The sequence below is a fragment of the Falco rusticolus genome, chromosome 3 (assembly GCF_015220075.1).
Source record: "Falco rusticolus isolate bFalRus1 chromosome 3, bFalRus1.pri, whole genome shotgun sequence".
Taxonomy (NCBI): Eukaryota; Metazoa; Chordata; class Aves; order Falconiformes; family Falconidae; genus Falco; species Falco rusticolus.
The window spans coordinates 12,871,709-12,888,588 of NC_051189.1; the positions used below are offsets into that span (position 1 = coordinate 12,871,709).

The window sequence follows — 16,880 nt, forward strand, 5'->3', positions numbered from 1 at the left end:
GGTGTCCCCCCGCCACGGGGTGTCCTGGCCCACGGTTGGGGGGCACGGGGTGCGGGGACACGGGGGGACATGGGGGACATGGGGGACAGGACATAGGAAGCGGGAACATGGAGGAACACAGGACATGGGACACATGGAGCATGGGGACACAGGGGGACACAGGAGGACACAAGAGGACATGAGACGTGGGGGACAAGGGAGGACACAGGACGACACAGTACATGGGGGGACACAGGACTGGAGGACGTGGGGACACGGGGTATAGGGACATGGGGACACAGGGGACACGGAGTACAGGGACATGGCGACACAGAACAAGGGGACAGGGGGGACCTGGGACCGGGGGACACAGGGCTGTGGGGGACACAGGACACGGGTGACACAGGTGACATGGGACACAACAGGTGGATTCGGGGTGTGACGCCCGGGGGACACACGGAGAGCCGGGCCCCGGCAGGGGCCACGGGCTGAGATCCCCAGGGGCACGTGGGGGACTGGGACCCCCGGGGACACGCGTGGGGCTGGGACCCCCGGGGGCACGTGGTGGGCTGGGACTCCCGGGGACCGGAGTCGGGGGCTGGGACCCCCGGGGACACGCGTGGGGCTGGGACCCCCCGCCGCCCCCCGGCCCCACTAACCCGCGCTGCTTCATGGCCCCGCTGCCCACAGCGCCCCCTGCCGGCCCTGCCCGCCACCCCGCGCCAGCCCCGCCCCCCGCGCCAGCCAATCCCCGCCCACCCCAACCCCATTGGCTGCCGCTGCTCCCGGGGGGGGGGGGTGTGCCCCACAACTGCCGGGGGCGGGGGGACCCCTGGCTATGGGGGAGCCACGGGCACCCCGCTGTGGGTGCCCCACAGCCCCTCTCCCCAGGGGTTGCCCCACAACCCCCCTCCCCCAGGGGGCGCCCCATAGACACCCCACTGTGGGTGCCCCACGGCCCCCTTCCCCATGGGTGCTCCAAAACCACCCACAGCATGTGGGGTGTCCCACCCCCCTTACTTCCACGGCGCCCCCTCGCCATGGGGCACCCCACATGTTGCCCTCTGGGCTGCCAGGGGTCCCAGACCCACGTGTTTCCTTCCGGGCACCCTGTTCCCGTGGGTGTGGGGCAGCGCGAGCCCTTATCAGCCCCACGCAGTGGGGAGGCAGCACAGCCCATGCCCCCCCAGCCCCCCCTGCCCCCCAGCAGCCCCCTCCCCCCCAGCAGCCCCCTCCCTTGGCGCAGAGCCTCATCCCAGGGGGCCCCAGCGCCCCCCCGGCGCCTCACCTGTGTCCGTGGGGGGGGGGGGGGGGCTGCGGGGTGACGGGGGACCCTGTGGTGTCACCGCCGCAGCCTGACCTTTGCGAGCAGCTGCGTGCCGGCTCCTAAATATACCCGGGGGAGGCAGCTGCCCGGCCGCCTGCCAGCCCCCAGCCCGGGGAGGTGGGGGGGTGCACAGGGGGCGGGGGGGGGGCACCACGCCCTGCCCACGCCCTGCCCACACCCTGCCTGCACCCTGCCCACACCCTGCCTGCACCCACACACCCCGCGGGGGGGCCAAGGACAGGGCTATTTTTACCACGTCTTGGAGCAGTGACACCGGCGCAGGGACAAGGAACACAAGGGACACAGGAACCACATGCCCCCCAGCCCCGGGCGGTGCCGCGGGGTGAGGGGGCCGGGCAGACCCCCACCATACGGCACAGAGACAGCAGGTGGTGCAAAATGACAAGGCTTTGATTTCGGCAGAAAAAAAGGCCCCATTTTCAAAACAGTCAAAAAGAGGCAAAAAACACTCCACACCCCCCAGCCGAGGGGCCAGGGCCACTGCAGCGCCGGGGGGGTTGGGTGCTGCACCCACGGGTGCCGCAGCCACTCACATCACCTTACAGCAGCGCTGCTTCTCGGCCGGCGCCTCCTCAGCCGGCGCCGTCAGCTTGAGGAGCGGGGGGTCTGCGGAGCCGGGGGCTGGGGGTGGGCCGGGCGCCCCCCCCAGCCGGGTGCTCCTCGGGGCGCGGGCGCTGGAGCTTGGAGGCCGCCCGGTGCCGCTTGAGGTCTGCCAGGGTGTGGTGGGCTTTCTCCCGTGCCACATCCACCCCCGTGTCCACCGCAGTGCCGCCGCTGCCACGCTCTGACTTTTTGGAATAGAGGGCTGTGCCGTTGCGCTGTGGTGGCGGCTCGGGGGGCTCTGCTGGCACCGATCCCGTGGGATCCTGCCGGGAAAGAGGGACACCATGTCACCGCCCCAGCAATGCTGCGCACGGGGAACCCTCGCCCAAAGTCCCAGCAACTCACGGCCAAGTGGCAGCGGAGCTCGGCGTCCGTCTGCCGGTCCTCATCCTCGCTGTCGCGGTGCTCGGTGCGCTGCCAGACAATGGCCTCCCGCTCATGCTCCTTACGGTACAGGTTGGTACGCTCCGAGACGCTCACCCGCCGCACCACCTTCCTAGGACAGAGATGTGGGGAGAGTTCAGTATGGCACACGGAGCCCCTGCACCCCCCTCCTCAGTGCCGGTGGTTACGGCTACGGCAGCAAGGGTCCCTCCGGCCTTACCCACGGCTGCCGGCACTGGAGGTGCGGCGCTGGAGCAAGGATTTGTGTTTCTCATGGGATTTCATGACGGCATCGTGTTTGTGCTTCAGCTCTAGGAGCTTGGCCCGGACCTCCTCATCCCCACAAACATCTGCAGCAAGGATAGTGGCGTCACCTGGCGAAAGGGGACGAGCCACCGGCACTCCAAAAAACCTCAGCAGCGTCCCACAGGGATGGAAGATCCCCCCCCACCAAAACAACAACTCACCTAGGGGGGTCTCATCCAGCACCGACTTCCCGTTGAGGTCGGCACCGTGAGCCACCAGCAGCTCCACCAGCTGCACCTGGGCAAAGGGCACGGGGTGAGCAACAGCAAAACCCAGCAGAGGCTGCCCGCCCTGCCCGTGCCTACCTGCCCCCAGCAAGCAGCGGCATGGAGGGGCTCCCAGCCATCCTCGTCCCTGGCGCTGGTGCCAGCCCGGTGCTCCAGCAGCAGCTCAGCCGCCTCCATGTAACCGTTGGCCACCGCGATGTGCAGCTGCCGGGGATGGGGACGCGGTTGGGGGTGGCTCAGCCATCACTGTCACACCCCTCCTGCTGTCACCCCTGCCTCTGCCCATCCTACCAACGTGGCGCCGCCGTGTCCCCGTGGCGCGTCCAGGTCAGCCCCTGCCTGTACCAGCTGCCGGATCTCCTGCACCATGCTGTGCTCGGTGGCAGCACGAGCCTCCTCAATCTTCTCCTGGGTGATACCTGCTGGCAGGAGGCAGGTGAGGGGGGGGACACCGGGCCCTGACCACCACCCTGTCATATTTCTGCCTTCACCTGGCAGCCAACACCGCTTCACCAGCACCATGCTGGCACGGTGAAGCTCACCCTGCTCTGCCATGGCTGTCTCAATGCAGTCAAGGGTCACTTCATCCTCACACAGGTCGTAGGGCATGTTCCCGTCCGAGTTGACGGCAAGGAGGTCAGCACCACTGTTTTGGAGACAGGCACAGCAGTCAGGGACATCCCGCAGCTGCTGCAGTGCGCAGCCCCAGTTCGGTGACACCCCCTGGCTGTGCCGTGGTACCGTTGGATGAGGAGCTGAACCAGGCGGAGGTGGCCACAGGTGGCGGCAGCATGGAGCGGCGTCCAGAGCTCGCTGTCACGGGCGTTGACATCGGCCCCCGCTTCCAGCAGCACTGTCACCACATCACCGTAGTCATCGATGCAGCACTGGGAGGGAGAAAGCACCAGCAGCAGTTATGGGGTGCACCAGTATTGGGGAAACCTTCCCCAAAGCACCCCAAAATCTCCCGGGGATGGAGCCAGAATGGATTCAGGTACTGCAGAGGGATGGAGCCGGTGCTGGGACACCCGCACATCCCCAGCCGGCTGGAGGGAAGCAGCTCCCCAGTGGGGGCTTCACCAGGCTGGTGCACACCATGTCCAGATGCCAGCTGGGTTCTGTCACACTGGCTGACACCAGAGGGGCATGATGCTTAACTCCAGGCACCCAAACTGCCAGTGAGCACTGGCACGGCACAGCTGTGCCCTCCCCAGTGTGGCACTGCTGGGATGGACACAGCACTGCCCTGCCCAAGCCCTGATGCCACCACCTTATCCAGCCCGTGGCGTGGCAAAGGCTTGGCACGTCCTCCAGCATGTCCCCCCGCACTCAGGTCTGGCCATGCAGCAGCCTGGCATCACCAGGTAGAGCTGGTCAACAGGATGGAAAGGATGGAGGGACAGAAGCCAGAAGCCAGAGCTGCTGTAACAGCACTGGCACGGCATACCTGGTGCAGCGCGGTGAGACCGTCCTCGTTGCAGAGGTCGGGGCTGATGCCATTCTGCAGGAACTGCCGGACTACAGAGAAAGAGGGTTTGAATGAGGGTCCTGCCAGCCTTCAGAGCATCCCGCCAGGGCTGAAACCGACACTTTGGGACTTTGGGCTCGCTGCATGCAAAGTCCCACCGCACCAGTGCCAAACTCTCTGGTACCTCCAGGCGCCCAGTAAAGCCACAGCCGGCAGCAGGTGGGATCTGGGGTCCCAGGCACTGCAGCTGGATTTATGGACACTGGCTATGAGCTGCTACCTCATTTTCAAGAACACTTGGAGGCAAAATTGGATTTATGTCCCACTTTTAACCCCAAAACCATTTACTTGGGAGTTTTTAGCGGTTCAAGCTTTCCCAGAGCCCCCACCGAAAGCAGTAACTCTGCCATTCCCACCACCGGCACCCACCTTCCTCAGCATCATGCCGGGCCGCCGCCTCCAACAGCTGGACACTGGCGGGGAATGTCACCCTCTTCCCTTGGCTGTTGCTCTTCCTCCTCCTCCTCTTCCTCTCAGCTGCCACCTTCATCCCCTGTATCTCCTTCTCTGTCTGCGCCCATTTTTTCAGCTGCTGGGCCCGGCGTTTCTGAGCGTGTTTCAGCCGCTCCGGCGTGCTCAGCCGTGCCACCGCTGGCATCTCCGCCAGCAGCTCCAAGTGCTCGGCCATGGCAAGAAGCTTTGCCGGAGAACGGAGTGTATCCCACTGGGAACCGGGTATGGAGCTGCTAGCTCCCCCACCAGCATCACCCACAGTCCCTCAGAGCAGGGACGGGTTTGGCTTAGCCCTGTATCCCAGTGCCTTCCCCAAGCTTCACCGCCAGCTCCGGAGACAGGGATCGGCGTTTCGGAACCATCTCCCTTGTCCCAGTGCTCCCTGCCTCCTCTTATAGCACCCAATACCACAGGCAGGGGGGTGGGCCAGAGGGTGCCGTTAAGCCTTGAGGGGGGCGATCCCCCCCCAGCACCTCACATTCACCAGTGGTTTGGAACAGAGCTGGCCAGCAACACCGGATCCAAAGGCACGGAGGAGCAAGGCAGGTGTCAAGGCCAGAGAAATCCTGCCAGTCCAATCCCAAATGCTTGTTTGCCACCTAATTATCCCAATGAGCTTTTGCCTTCCTGCCCCCTGGAAGCGTTTGCCGGTCATTCAGCGGCCGCCACCTCTCCAGTCTTGCCGAGGAGCTGATAACGCAGCTTGGAAAGCTGCCGACGGGCAGAGGTACAGGCAGTGCTGCCAGAATCGGGGCAGCTTCTCAGGTATCGCTGTGCTGGGGCTCCAGCCTCTCCCAGCTGTGGTGAGATGAGCTTCACTCAGTGGCTGGAATCCTATGGGAAAAAGGGAAAGAAATCATTAAAGGATGGGGAGAGGCTCAGCACAGCCTGGCTTTGCCAGTAAGAGCTGCGCCATGCCCAACCCACCACTGGTTTTTGCCGTCTTCCTAATCCAGGATTAACCTACAATCCAAGTTGAAGTGAATTCCCCAGGGCCCCAGCCCAGGAGCCGCCTTCACCGAAGCCACCGCACCCCAATGAGCGCCGGCACAGCTATGCCAACAGCACACCGGTAACCTTGAGGGGTCACCCACCACGCTGGCAGGCGCGGACCACGCCTCACCAGGAAGAAACACCGATCCTCTGCCGGCCAAGGGGAGCCTGGCACGTCCTGGCCAGAGCAGCCTCGCCAGCACGCGCCGGTTTGGCACAGCCACGCTGGGAGAGCCGCAGCCGAGCACCTCGCGCCCACGCCAGCATGGCCCAGCAGGCAGGGCGCGTCCCACCAGCGGCAGGGATGGGCAGGGACAGGCAGGGACAGGCAGATTCCAGCACAGCCGGCGCCCTGCGGTCGGTCCCCAAACCGGGTTCCCCTGCGAGTCGCCACGACTTCACCGGGCAAAGTCCGGCAGGGAAAAAAAAATTCCTGCACCTTAATCCCAGCATAAATCCCTCAGGAACGCCGAGGCCAACGCCGGCAGCAAATCCTCTCCGAAGTCGGCCTGCAATGGAAGAGGGGATCGCACGGACAGCAGGACCACCGGAGCCTCCGCATCTGTCCGTCCATCCATCCGTCTGTCCGTCCATCCATCCATTCGCCCGTCCAATGGGACGCGGCTCCCCGGGACGCGCTGGCCGGAGCCCGGGGCCGCATCCCTGGCGCCACCCGGCCCCGAGCCGAGCCGGCGGGCTCCCCCGAAATGCCCCCCCCAGAAATGCCCCCCCAGGGATGCCCCGGACTGCGGAGCCCGCGCCCGCTGCCGCGCCCGCCGCAGGGCCGGTGGCGGCTCCGGTGGCGGGCCCCGTGACGGCCGGGCCCCCATTACCATTTGTAATGTCTCCGCCTGCCCAGGCAGCACCAGCCCCCCCCTCATCATTTATTAATCACCCCGCGCGTCGCCGCCGGCGAGGCCGCAGCGGCTGCCGGGGCGGGGGGACACCCTGACCCCCCGGACGCGCGCGGAGAAGGAATGCCGGGGTCCTGCCCTGCCCGCCCCGTGACACCCCTCGGCACCCAATCGGGGCCACCGCCGGGCCTGGCATCGGCGCTGCCGCCACCCCCCCGCCAGGGCTCGGGAGAGTCGGGGACCCCGGGTCCGGCCCGCGCTCCGGCGGTGCCCCGCGGGACCCCCGAGCCTGGGGGCTGCACCCCCCCGGCCGTACCTGACGGTGCCGGGGCCGCGGCCCTGCCCGCTCCGCCGCCGCTGCTCGGGGCGGGGCCGCCGCCGCCGCTCGCCATGGCAACGCGCCGCGCTTCCGGCGAGGGCGGAAAGGGCGGGGCTCCGGCCGGAAGAGCGGAGCGCTCGGCCACGCCCGGGAGGCGGGCGCCCTCTGGCGGGCCCCGGGATGGGGGTTGCGCGAGGCCACCGGGGGCGGAGAGGGGAGGGGCTGGGAGCTCCCTGTCCCTGCCCCCGTCCCCCGTCCCCCCTCCGGACGTGAGGGGAGGGGGAGGGTGCAGGGGGACAGGGAGAAGTGGGGACTGGAAAGACGGGGCCGGGGGGGCACAAGACAAGGGGTCGTGGGGACAGGGGGGACGGGAAAGGGATAGGGCACAGAGGGATGGGGGACGGGGACATTGGGACAGGGGACATGGAAATATGGGGATAGGGGACAGGGAGACGGGGACATGGGACAGTGGGACTAGGGAACATGGTGTGGGGAAGGGGACACGGGACATTGGGGCATGGGGACAGGGCTGAGACGTGGGGCACAGGTAGGTACGGACAGGGCAGTAGCCCAGGGACGTGGCAGAGGGGCTCACGCGGTGGGGGGCCGGGGACAGAGACACCGGTGGTGGCAACGGTCACCTCTGTCCACACAGCTCCGAACTGGGCCTAGTGTCCCACCCCGTGTCCCACCCCTCCCTGTGTCCCCTGTCCTCCACAAAGTGTCCCTCCCGCCCCCTCACCCCCCGGTGTCCCCACCCCCCCAAGCGTCTCTGTCCCCCTAGGTGTCCCCATCTGTTCCTCCACCGTGTCCCCCTGTCCTCCCCAGGTGTGTGTACCCCAAAGCATCCCCGTGCGCCCTCCCGCCCCCCCAGTGTCTCCATGTCCACCCCCCAGTGTCCCCTCGGGGGGCACAGATACACCCCTTCACCCACGGGGGACCCTATGGGGACACCCACGTGCCCCACACTGTCCCCTGTGTCCGAGGAGGGGGTGGGGGGCCCCCGGGCAGCACCCAGCACCCGCGGCTCAGCTCAGCACCTTTATTGCAGGATCTCACCGCAGCACCACGAGGGGGGCACAGCCCCCCGGCACCCCCCGCACCCCCCAGCTGTGCCCAATTCGAGATGGGGGAGGGATCCCCAAACCTATTGCACTGATCCCGGGGCGCCCCCCGGCCCCTCAGCAGCCGTAGGGGCTCACGGGGACACCCCCCCAGGGCTCACCCAGCTCCAGGGGGAGCCAGAGGGGGTGGGGGGTGGCACGAGGAGCACAGACATAGCAGGGGACGGTGCAGAGGGGAATGAGGGGGGAGTGTTGGGGGTCCCAGTGGGCCGGGTCTCCTGGCGAGGGGGTGCACCCCGCCCAGGGCATGGGGGGCGGCGGGGGTGGCGGCGGGGAGGGCGGGGGGAGGCGGGCAGGGCACTGCAGCAGGCGCTCGATGGAGAAGGGGGCGGTGGGTGGGGGGTGCTGGGGGGCGGCGGGGGGGCTGGAGGGGGGCTCGGGGGGGTAGGGGCAGCCCCGTAGGACGAAGGGGGCCAGGTCCCGCGCGAAAGCGGCCGCCCCCCCCCGCGCCACCGCCGTGTTCTGCAGCTTGAGGGCGTCGGGGGGGATGCGGCTCACGTCCACCGTCCAGTAGTTGCCCTTGGCCTTGGGCTTGGCCGGGTCCTTCAGCACCTGCGGGGGGGGCGCAGGCACCGCTGGGACCCCCGCCCGCACACGCGCCCCGGGGCGCCACCCCCTGCGCCCCCCGCAGCTGCACCCCGGGAACGGCACCCCCCCGCCGGAGCCCACCCCTCGGGCAGGCCCCCAGCCCGGCCCCTGCCGCGGTGGGACACCCCCCCGCCCCATCCCCAGGGAGACCCCCCCCTCCCGGAACCCCCACCCTGACGGGACCCCCCAGCCCTGCCGCTCCCCCCCAGGGATCCCCCCAGCTGCCACATCCTCAGGGACCCCGCCCTAAGGGCCCCCCCTGCCTCATACCCCAGGTCTCCCCAGCCCAGCCCCTACCCCAGCCCAGAGACACCCCCTACCCCGAGGACCCCCACCCCAAGGGCCCCCTGCCGCCCCGGCCCACCTTGGCGAAGCAGGGGTTGGAGGAGAGGTTGTGGCGGATGGAGTCCTTCCAGCCCTGGTAGCCCCCCCCGAAGAAGGGGAAGAGGCTGCCGATCTCCTGGATGATCTGGGGGGGGCCCGTCAGCCGGGGGGGTCGCACACCCACACCCAGGCTCCCAGCGCCGCCCAGTGCCCCCCAGCACTGCATGGCTGTCAGCCTAGTACAGCCCGGTGCCACAGCACCACAGCCCAGTACAGCCCAGTATGGCCCAGCCCTGCACCCAGTGCAGCCCAGTCCCCCACACCCCAGTGCTCCAGTGCAGCCCCATCTCCCAGCACGGCACGCTGGCACCCCAGTGCTCCCAGTACATCCCAATCCCCCAGCCTCGCAGTACACACCTCTCCCAGTACAGCCCAGTCTCCAGCCCTGCTCCTTTGAGCTCCCAGTGCAGCCCAGTCCCCTGGCACAGCTCCCCAGTGCTACCTGTACAGCCCAGTCTCCAGCCCTGCAACCATGTGCTCCCAGTTCAGCCCAGCCCACTGGCATGGTTCCCTTGCACCCCAGTCCTCCTAGTAAAGCCCAGTCCCACAGCCCCACAGCCCAGTGCTACCAGTACAGCCCAGTCCCCAGCCTTGTAACCACGGGCTCCCAGTACAGCCTAGTCCCCAGCCCTGCAACCATGTGCTCCCAGTTTAACCCAGTTCCCCGGCGTGGCTCCCCAGTGCTCCCAGTTTAGCCCGGTCCCCCGACGTGGCTCCCCAGTGCTCCCAGTTTAGGCCAGTCCCCCGGCGTGGCTCCCCAGTGCTCCCAGTGCAGCCCAGTCCCCCGGCACGGCTCCCCGGCCCCCCAGTGCTCCCAGTACACCGCAGCCCCGCTCCCCAGGCGTCCCAGTGCCTCCCAGCCCCCAGCCCAGCCCCGGCTTCACACCCGTGTCCCTTCGCGGGGCAGCCCCCGGCACCCCCGGCCCAACACTCCCCCGGGACCCCCCCGCCTTCCCCGGCACAACACCCCCCAGGACCCCCCGAGACTCCCCCGCCTTCCTCGACACCCCCGGCCCAACACCCCCCCGCGACCCTCTGCCTCGGCATCCCCACCTCGGAACCCCTCGGAACCCCCTGGCCCCACCAGCCTCCCCCCCCGGGGGGGTGTTGGGTCGGGGGGCAGGGGAAGGCGGATGGGTCCCGGGGTGTCTCGGGGCCCCCGGGGTCGGTACCTGGGCGAGCTTGAGGCGGCGGCCGGGGGCGGCGCGGATGACGAGGGCGATGAGCGCCAGGTAGGAGTAGGGGGGCTTGGGGTGCCGCCGGTACCGCTGCCGGCCCCGGGACCCCCGGGACCCCGGCCCCGCTGGCATCGGCTCCGCTCGGCTCGGTTCAGCCCGGCCCCGTCGCTCCCCGCGGGGCACCGACGCGGAGGCGTCGGGTCGGGTCGGGCTTTATCAGGGGCCGGCACCCCCCGGGGCGGGGGGATGGGCACTGGGGCACAACAGGGGGGGGCGGGGGCACCCCGACACCGTGCCCTGCCCAGTGCCCCCAGTGTGCCCAGTGCCACAAGTGCACCCAGGGGGCCCCATTGCAGCCGGCGTGCCCAGTGCCCCCAGCGTACCCAGTGCAACAAGTGCACCCAGTGGCCCCATTGCAGCCGGTGCTCCCAGTGCCCTCAGTGTATTCAGCGCTCCAGCTGTGCCCAGGGTCTGGGACCACCGCACCCAGTGGCCCCAGTGCAGCCCGTGTGCCCAGGTGTGGGACCAGTGCCCCCAGTGGACCCATTGCGCCCAGCGCTCCCCGAGCCACCGGTGCCCCCAAGTCTGGGACCAGTGCCCCCACTGCACCCAGTAACCCCCATTGTGCCCAGCGCTCCCAGAGCCACCAGTGTCCTCAGGTCTGGGAACAGCGCCGCCACCGCAACCAGTCCCCAGCTCCCTAGCCCCCACCATCCCAGTAGCACCCCACCCCCACCACTCTGTCCGGTGCCCCCACCCCCGCGTGCCGCCCGCCTTTTGTTGTGCAAAGGCCCCGGGGCCGCCAGCCCGGCTCCGCCACCCCCGGGGGGCACAGGGCGGGGGGGCAACGAGGGGAGAGGGCGAGGGGTCAGAGGATGGAGGTGAGGGGCCAAGGGGCGCGGCACAGCGTCAGGGGGTGTCGCACGGTAGTTTGGGGAGGGTCGCCCTGCTCCCCCCCCCCCCCCCCCCCCGAGTGTGGGCTTTGTATCCCATGGGGCTGCCACGGGGCGGGGGCTGGGGAGGTCCCCATACTTGTGTCACCCCCCTCACGACAGACACTCCACGCGTCCATGCCACCACCTGCTTTTTACTGGGTCCCATCACGGCGGGTGGAGTGGCACGTCACGGACAGCGGGGTCCGCTCGGGGCGGGGGGGGGGCTGGGGTGACATGGGAGGGGGGTGACAGGGCCACGGCCAGGGGGACACAGGGAGGGCTGACTTGGGTATGGACGTGGGGGGGCCATACAGGGTGGGTGCATGGGTGCCGGGCCTGCTTTGGGTGCTGAGGTGTCCGAATGGGTGTGGGGGAGGGGGGGGTTTGCTCCCGTGCCCCCGGGAGCCCCCTCAGTCTCAGGGCGGGGGGTGCTAGCCATGCAACGCGGGGTGCACGATGTCCCCGGGGTGGCTCAGCCACACATCAAAGATGCTCTTGTTGGGGGGCATGGCCTGCGCCCCCCCCCTCGGACTCAGACCCCAGAGGAGGCCCAGGGGGCACCGGGGGACTGGGGGGCAGCACCCCCCAGCGCAGGGCGAGGAAGGGGGGACCGCTCGGGGGGGCCACGGCGTTGGGGGCCACGGCGGTGCTGTAGGACGTGGGCAGCTGCCCCCAGGCCAGGGGGGGAGCACAGCCCCCCCCCCCAGGGTCAGAACTAGGGACACCGCTGGAGGCCCCCAACTGCCCACACTGGGGGGGGGCGGCGAGGTGGAGGATGGGCGTCGACCCCCACAAACCGGCCGCGGGGGGGTCCCGCGGGGCTGCCGGGGGGGTCCCCAACTTTCCCAAGTTGTGCCCTCCCCCCTGCGGGAAGTCCTGGAGCAGGGACGCGATGGAGAAGATGGAGCGGTGCTGGAGGGGTCCCGGGGGGCTGAGGGGGCGCTGGGGGGCGGCGGGGGGGCTGGAGGGGGGCTCGGGGGGGTAGGGGCAGCCCCGTAGGACGAAGGGGGCCAGGTCCCGCGCGAAAGCGGCCGCTCCCCCCCGCGCCACCGCCGTGTTCTGCAGCTTGAGGGCGTCGGGGGGGATGCGGCTCACGTCCACCGTCCAGTAGTTGCCCTTGGCCTTGGGCTTGGCCGGGTCCTTCAGCACCTGCGGGGGGGGCGCAGGCACCGCTGGGACCCCCGCCCGCACACGCGCCCCGGGGCGCCACCCCCTGCGCCCCCCGCAGCTGCACCCCGGGAACGGCACCCCCCCCGCCGGAGCCCACCCCTCGGGCAGGCCCCCAGCCCGGCCCCTGCCGCGGTGGGACACCCCCCCGCCCCATCCCCAGGGAGACCCCCCCCTCCCGGAACCCCCACCCTGACGGGACCCCCCAGCCCTGCCGCTCCCCCCCAGGGATCCCCCCAGCTGCCACATCCTCAGGGACCCCGCCCTAAGGGCCCCCCCTGCCTCATACCCCAGGTCTCCCCAGCCCAGCCCCTACCCCAGCCCAGAGACACCCCCTACCCCGAGGACCCCCACCCCAAGGGCCCCCTGCCGCCCCGGCCCACCTTGGCGAAGCAGGGGTTGGAGGAGAGGTTGTGGCGGATGGAGTCCTTCCAGCCCTGGTAGCCCCCCCCGAAGAAGGGGAAGAGGCTGCCGATCTCCTGGATGATCTGGGGGGGCCCGTCAGCCGGGGAGGCCGCACCCCCACCCCCGTCAGCTACCCTCACCCACTCAATCGCGCACCGGTCCTGCCCCCCCTTCCCCGGTCAACCCCTGCCCTGTGGGACGCCCCAGCCCCGCACCCATGGGATCCTTAGAGCGTGCACCCCAGGGACTCCCCCCTACTGACACTCCCGCCCTGGACCCCCACAGCCGGCAGGTGGAGTGAGGGCAACTGGCGCGACAGAGCCGATAGAGCGACAGAGGCGACAGACCCCCCGGCGCCGGCAATCCGGCCCCCCGCCGGGGCATCCGGCTCTAGGGCTGGCGGCGCCGGGGGGTGCCGAGGCCCGGGGCCTGGGGAGGGGGCGGGGGGGCCGGGGGCGTCGGGATCCCGTAGCTGCGTGGGGGGTCCCGAGGGCTCCCGATGGTCCGGGGGAAAGTCCCGGGGCGTCCGGGGGGGGCTGCCGGGGTCCGGGAGGGGGGGTGCCGAGGCGGGGGGTCGCGGGGGTGTTGGGTCGGGGTTTGCCAGGGAAGGCGGGGGGGTACCGGGGGGTGTTGGGCCGGGGAAGGCGGGGGGGGTCCTGGGGTGTCTCGGGGCCCCCGGGGTCGGTACCTGGGCGAGCTTGAGGCGGCGGCCGGGGGCGGCGCGGATGACGAGGGCAATGAGCGCCAGGTAGGAGTAGGGGGGCTTGGGGTGCCGCCGGTACCGCTGCCGGCCCCGGGACCCCCGCCCTGAGCCCGGCCCCGAGCGCGGCCGCACGGGCGGCACCGGCGGCATCACCGGGGGGGAACCGGGTGGAGGCGGCTGGGGCGGCTTTATGGGGGAGCGGGCGGGAGGGGCGGGAGGGGCGGGATGGGATGTGGTGGGATGGGATGGGATGGGATGGGATGGGGATGGGGATGAGGTGGGGATGGGCTCCGGGGTGGGGATGGGGATGAAGATGGAATGGGATGGGAATGGGAATGGGGTGGGGATGGGGTGGAGTGGGATGAGGTGGGGTGGGGTGGGATGGGATGGGTTGGGATGGGATGGGATGGCTGCAGAGGTGGCTGCCACACGCCACCAGGATCAGGTTCCCCCGTGTTGATGGTGGCAGCTCCAGCTGGTCCCAGGGCTGAGCCACCCCTGGGAGGTGAATGGATGGCCAGGCCTGCGGCCACCACAGGGCCAGGAGCCAGGGGACAGTGGACGTCCCGGCCACGGCCGAGGCCCCCCCGCCACCGTGGGCCCCACACGCCTGCCCGCACCGGAGCGACTTCGCCCCCAGCGTGCACGGGGGTGTGCAAGCCCTGCATGTGCAACCCCAGAGCCGTGCCCGCACCCCCCCACACACATGCGCACCCTTCCCTGCGCACACACCCTGCACACTCGCCTGGCACCCTGCACACCTTTGTGCCTGCCTTGCACGCCCCCCGCGTGCCTTTTCACCCTGTGGCAGGGTGACACATGAACACGTGTTTACGGGTGATGCATGTGCCTTCGCACAAGCCCTGCGCCCCACCCCCCCCATGCATTTGCACGGTGCTGGGCATGCCTGTGTGCACGCCCCGTGCACCCTTGCACACCCTTGCACAGTTGTGTGTGCTGCATGCGGGCCGTTGCACACCCTTGCGTACCCCGTGCACCCCTGTGCACACACACCCCACCCCCGCGCACCCCACGCACCCCTGTGCACGTGCCCCACACATGCTTGCACGCCCCCCACGTGCCTTTGCACGCCCTCGCACACCCCAGGCACCCTGCACAGTGCACGGCCCGTGCGTCCCCGCACCCCGCCCGGCGCCCCCCTGGCACCCCTCCGCACACCCCCGCACACCTACACACACACACACCCCCCCCGTGGCCCCGGGCTCGGTGCTCTCCCCGTGGCCCCGCCCCAGTCCCCGCCTCTAACCCCGCCCCGCCTCTAACCCCGCCCCGAGCCGAGCCGAGCCGAGCCGGCCATGGCCGCGGCGGGCGGGGCGGGCCGGGCGCTGCCCCAGGCCCTGCTCTGCGCTGTCTGCCTGCTCTGCGCCCGCCCCGCCCCCCAGGTTAGCGCCGCGGCCGGGACCCCCCGCTCTCCGCCCCCCCGCCCCCCCTGACCCCCGTGCCCCCCAGGCCCCCCCGTCCCCCGCCCCGTGCCACCAGGCCTGCCACCCACCACAGCCCTGTCACCCGCTGTGCCACCGGGCCCCTTCCCCCACCCCCACCCCCATCACCCCTTGGCCACCAGTCCCCTGTCACCGGGATGGCCCCGTGTCACCGGGATGGGGCCCTGTCACCGGGATGGCCCCATGTCACCGGGATGGCCCCGTGTCACTGGGATGGTCCCTGTCATCCAACCACTCCCATGTCACCAGGATGGGGCCCTGCCACCGGGATGGCCCTGTGTCACCAGGGTGGAGCCCTGTCACCGGGGTGGTCCCATGTCACCGGAACGGGGCCCTGTCATCCAGCCACCTCCCTGACACCGGGATGGCCCCATGTCACTGGGATGCTCCCTGGTCACTGGGATGGTCCCCTGTCACCACACTGCTCCTGTGTCCCTGGGCCAGCTGGGTGTCACCCTGTCCCTGCGCCCCGGCAGGTGGCAGGGGGCCCGGCGGCCGGGTTTCTGCTGCAGGCACTGGCGGCAGCGAGCGACGCGCTGGAGCCCGTCTGGCCCGGGGGGGGCCCTGACCCCCTGCCCGGCACCTGGGTCTCAGCCATGCTGGGCCAACCGCTGGTGGCCTTCGGCCTGCACCGCTTCAGCGGCGACCGGGCCACTGCCAACCTGCTGCTGGGGGGGGCCGTGGCCCTGGCCCCCGCTGCTGCGCAGCTCCCGGAGGAGGCTCGGCTACTGGCCGCCCGCGCCGTCACTGTCCTCACCGCCGCCACAGTCCTTATCCTCGCTGCCCTCACTGCCAACGGCCCCGCGGCGCTGGGCAGCCTGCTCATGGCTGCTGCCCACCTGCTGCCACCCGGCACCGGCCATGGCGGGCACCCCTGGGTGCTGGCAGCCGGGAACCTGGCACTGCGGCGAGCCCTGCGTGCTGCCAGCCACCACCCACCGCAGTAAAGCCACGTGGGGTGGCCATTGCCTTCACTGAGTGCCTCTGGGTCTCGTTTCATGGCGTCGCTCAGCGGGGACCCTGCTGCCACCATCACCAGCAGGCGCTGGGCCCTGTTGGGCCGATCCCCTGGGGCTGGGGGCCAGCACGGGGCCCCGAGGCAGCAGCAGTGTCCCCGGTGCCGTGGCTCAGAGCTGGGGCCAGCACCCATCGGGGCCGCAACGGGCATGGCATGCACGGCACCCACTGGCTCAGCTGGGAGAGGTGGCACCCTGGGGTGGGGGTCCCTGGCACAACATGGCACCCAGGGGTGGGGGACCCTGGCATGGCACTCTAGGGTCCCCAGCACAGCAACCTGGGGTGGAGGTCCCTGGCACAGCACTCTGGGGTGGGGGTCCCTGACATGGCACCCTGGGGTGAGGGTTCCTGGCACACAACATGGCACCCGGGGGTGGGGGTCCCTGGCACAGCACCCTGGGCCATGGCAGCTCTTGGGCCCCGCTGCAGGGTGGCAGGACCTCAGCTCTGTAGGGAGCCTATCAGCCTGGGCTGGACCAGGGGCACTGGGAGCACTGGGGGTACTGGGCCTGGGGGCAGCAGTGGCTTTCGTTGTACTGGGGCTGGGGGCATGCCCAGTACATGGGGGAGTACTTGTCTGAGGCTGAGGGCACTGGGGCACTGGTCACATTGGGACTAGGGGCACTGGGGGCTCTGGGGGCACCAGTTGTACTGGGGCTGTGGGCACTGGGGGCACTGGTTACGCTGGAGCTGGGGACCCCAGTTGTACTGGGGCCTCAGGCACTAGTTAAACTGGGACAGGGGACACTGGCTGCACTGGGGCTGGGGGTGCTGGTTGTACAGGGCTAAGGGTACTGGGTGTACTGGTTGCACTGGGGCTGGGACCACTGGGGGCAGTGGTTGTACAGGGGCACTGGGGGCACTGGTCACACCGGAGCTTGGGGCCCCATTTGTACTGGGGTTGTGGACACTGGTTAAACTG

The 16,880-nt window shown here is 70.2% G+C and overlaps 4 protein-coding genes across 5 annotated transcripts; 1 reads left to right on the forward strand and 3 right to left on the reverse strand.

Annotated features, from left to right (window-relative positions):
* Positions 1–1,696: 1,696 nt before the first annotated feature.
* Positions 1,697–7,052, reverse strand: PPP1R16A (protein phosphatase 1 regulatory subunit 16A). Its single transcript, XM_037380445.1, is given in 12 exon segments — positions 1,697–1,986; positions 1,988–2,193; positions 2,276–2,426; positions 2,535–2,664; positions 2,782–2,857; positions 2,926–3,051; positions 3,139–3,266; positions 3,390–3,493; positions 3,589–3,734; positions 4,295–4,365; positions 4,745–5,662; positions 6,992–7,052. Coding segments are annotated over 11 exon segments (1,527 nt in total). The 5' UTR covers positions 5,004–5,662; positions 6,992–7,052; the 3' UTR covers positions 1,697–1,856.
* Positions 7,053–8,215: 1,163 nt separating this feature from the next.
* On the reverse strand, positions 8,216–10,400 carry LOC119144110 (forkhead box protein H1-like). Its single transcript, XM_037379031.1, has 4 exons — positions 10,263–10,400; positions 9,071–9,175; positions 8,484–8,670; positions 8,216–8,223 (listed from the first exon to the last, which is right to left on the reverse strand). Exons 1-4 carry the CDS (start codon positions 10,398–10,400, stop codon positions 8,216–8,218), a joined length of 438 nt encoding a protein of 145 aa, XP_037234928.1.
* A 1,114-nt stretch (positions 10,401–11,514) lies between these two features.
* Positions 11,515–13,628, reverse strand: LOC119144111 (forkhead box protein H1-like). The gene is made up of 4 exons (XM_037379033.1): positions 13,464–13,628; positions 12,754–12,858; positions 12,162–12,352; positions 11,515–12,079 (listed from the first exon to the last, which is right to left on the reverse strand). The coding sequence occupies exons 1-4, from the start codon at positions 13,626–13,628 to the stop codon at positions 11,635–11,637; spliced, it is 906 nt and encodes a 301-aa protein (XP_037234930.1). The 3' UTR covers positions 11,515–11,634.
* A 1,152-nt stretch (positions 13,629–14,780) lies between these two features.
* LOC119144772 (cysteine and histidine-rich protein 1-like) lies at positions 14,781–15,915 on the forward strand. 2 transcript variants are annotated; one of them, XM_037380544.1, is made up of 2 exons: positions 14,781–14,881; positions 15,418–15,915. In XM_037380544.1, exons 1-2 carry the CDS (start codon positions 14,795–14,797, stop codon positions 15,886–15,888), a joined length of 558 nt encoding a protein of 185 aa, XP_037236441.1. In that variant the 5' UTR covers positions 14,781–14,794; the 3' UTR covers positions 15,889–15,915. The 2 variants fall into 2 exon arrangements, with proteins under 2 accessions (XP_037236441.1, XP_037236440.1); XM_037380543.1 differs by having other exon boundaries at positions 14,784–14,881; positions 15,229–15,915.
* The last annotated feature ends 965 nt before the right edge of the window (positions 15,916–16,880 follow it).

Coding starts and splice junctions, on each gene's coding strand:
- LOC119144772 (XM_037380543.1), top strand. CDS start 14,795: ATGGCCGCGGCGGGCGGGGCGGGCCGGGCGCTGCCCCAGGCCCTGCTC. Junction 14,882..15,228: donor GCGCCCGCCCCGCCCCCCAG/GTTAGCGCCGCG, acceptor CTGTGTCACCAG/GGTGGAGCCCTGTCACCGGG.
- LOC119144110 (XM_037379031.1), bottom strand. CDS start 10,400: ATGCCAGCGGGGCCGGGGTCCCGGGGGTCCCGGGGCCGGCAGCGGTAC. Junction 9,176..10,262: donor GCCGCCTCAAGCTCGCCCAG/GTACCGACCCCG, acceptor GGCCCCCCCCAG/ATCATCCAGGAGATCGGCAG. Junction 8,671..9,070: donor CCAACCCCTGCTTCGCCAAG/GTGGGCCGGGGC, acceptor CCCCCCCCGCAG/GTGCTGAAGGACCCGGCCAA.
- LOC119144111 (XM_037379033.1), bottom strand. CDS start 13,628: ATGCCGCCGGTGCCGCCCGTGCGGCCGCGCTCGGGGCCGGGCTCAGGG. Junction 12,859..13,463: donor GCCGCCTCAAGCTCGCCCAG/GTACCGACCCCG, acceptor GGGCCCCCCCAG/ATCATCCAGGAGATCGGCAG. Junction 12,353..12,753: donor CCAACCCCTGCTTCGCCAAG/GTGGGCCGGGGC, acceptor CCCCCCCCGCAG/GTGCTGAAGGACCCGGCCAA.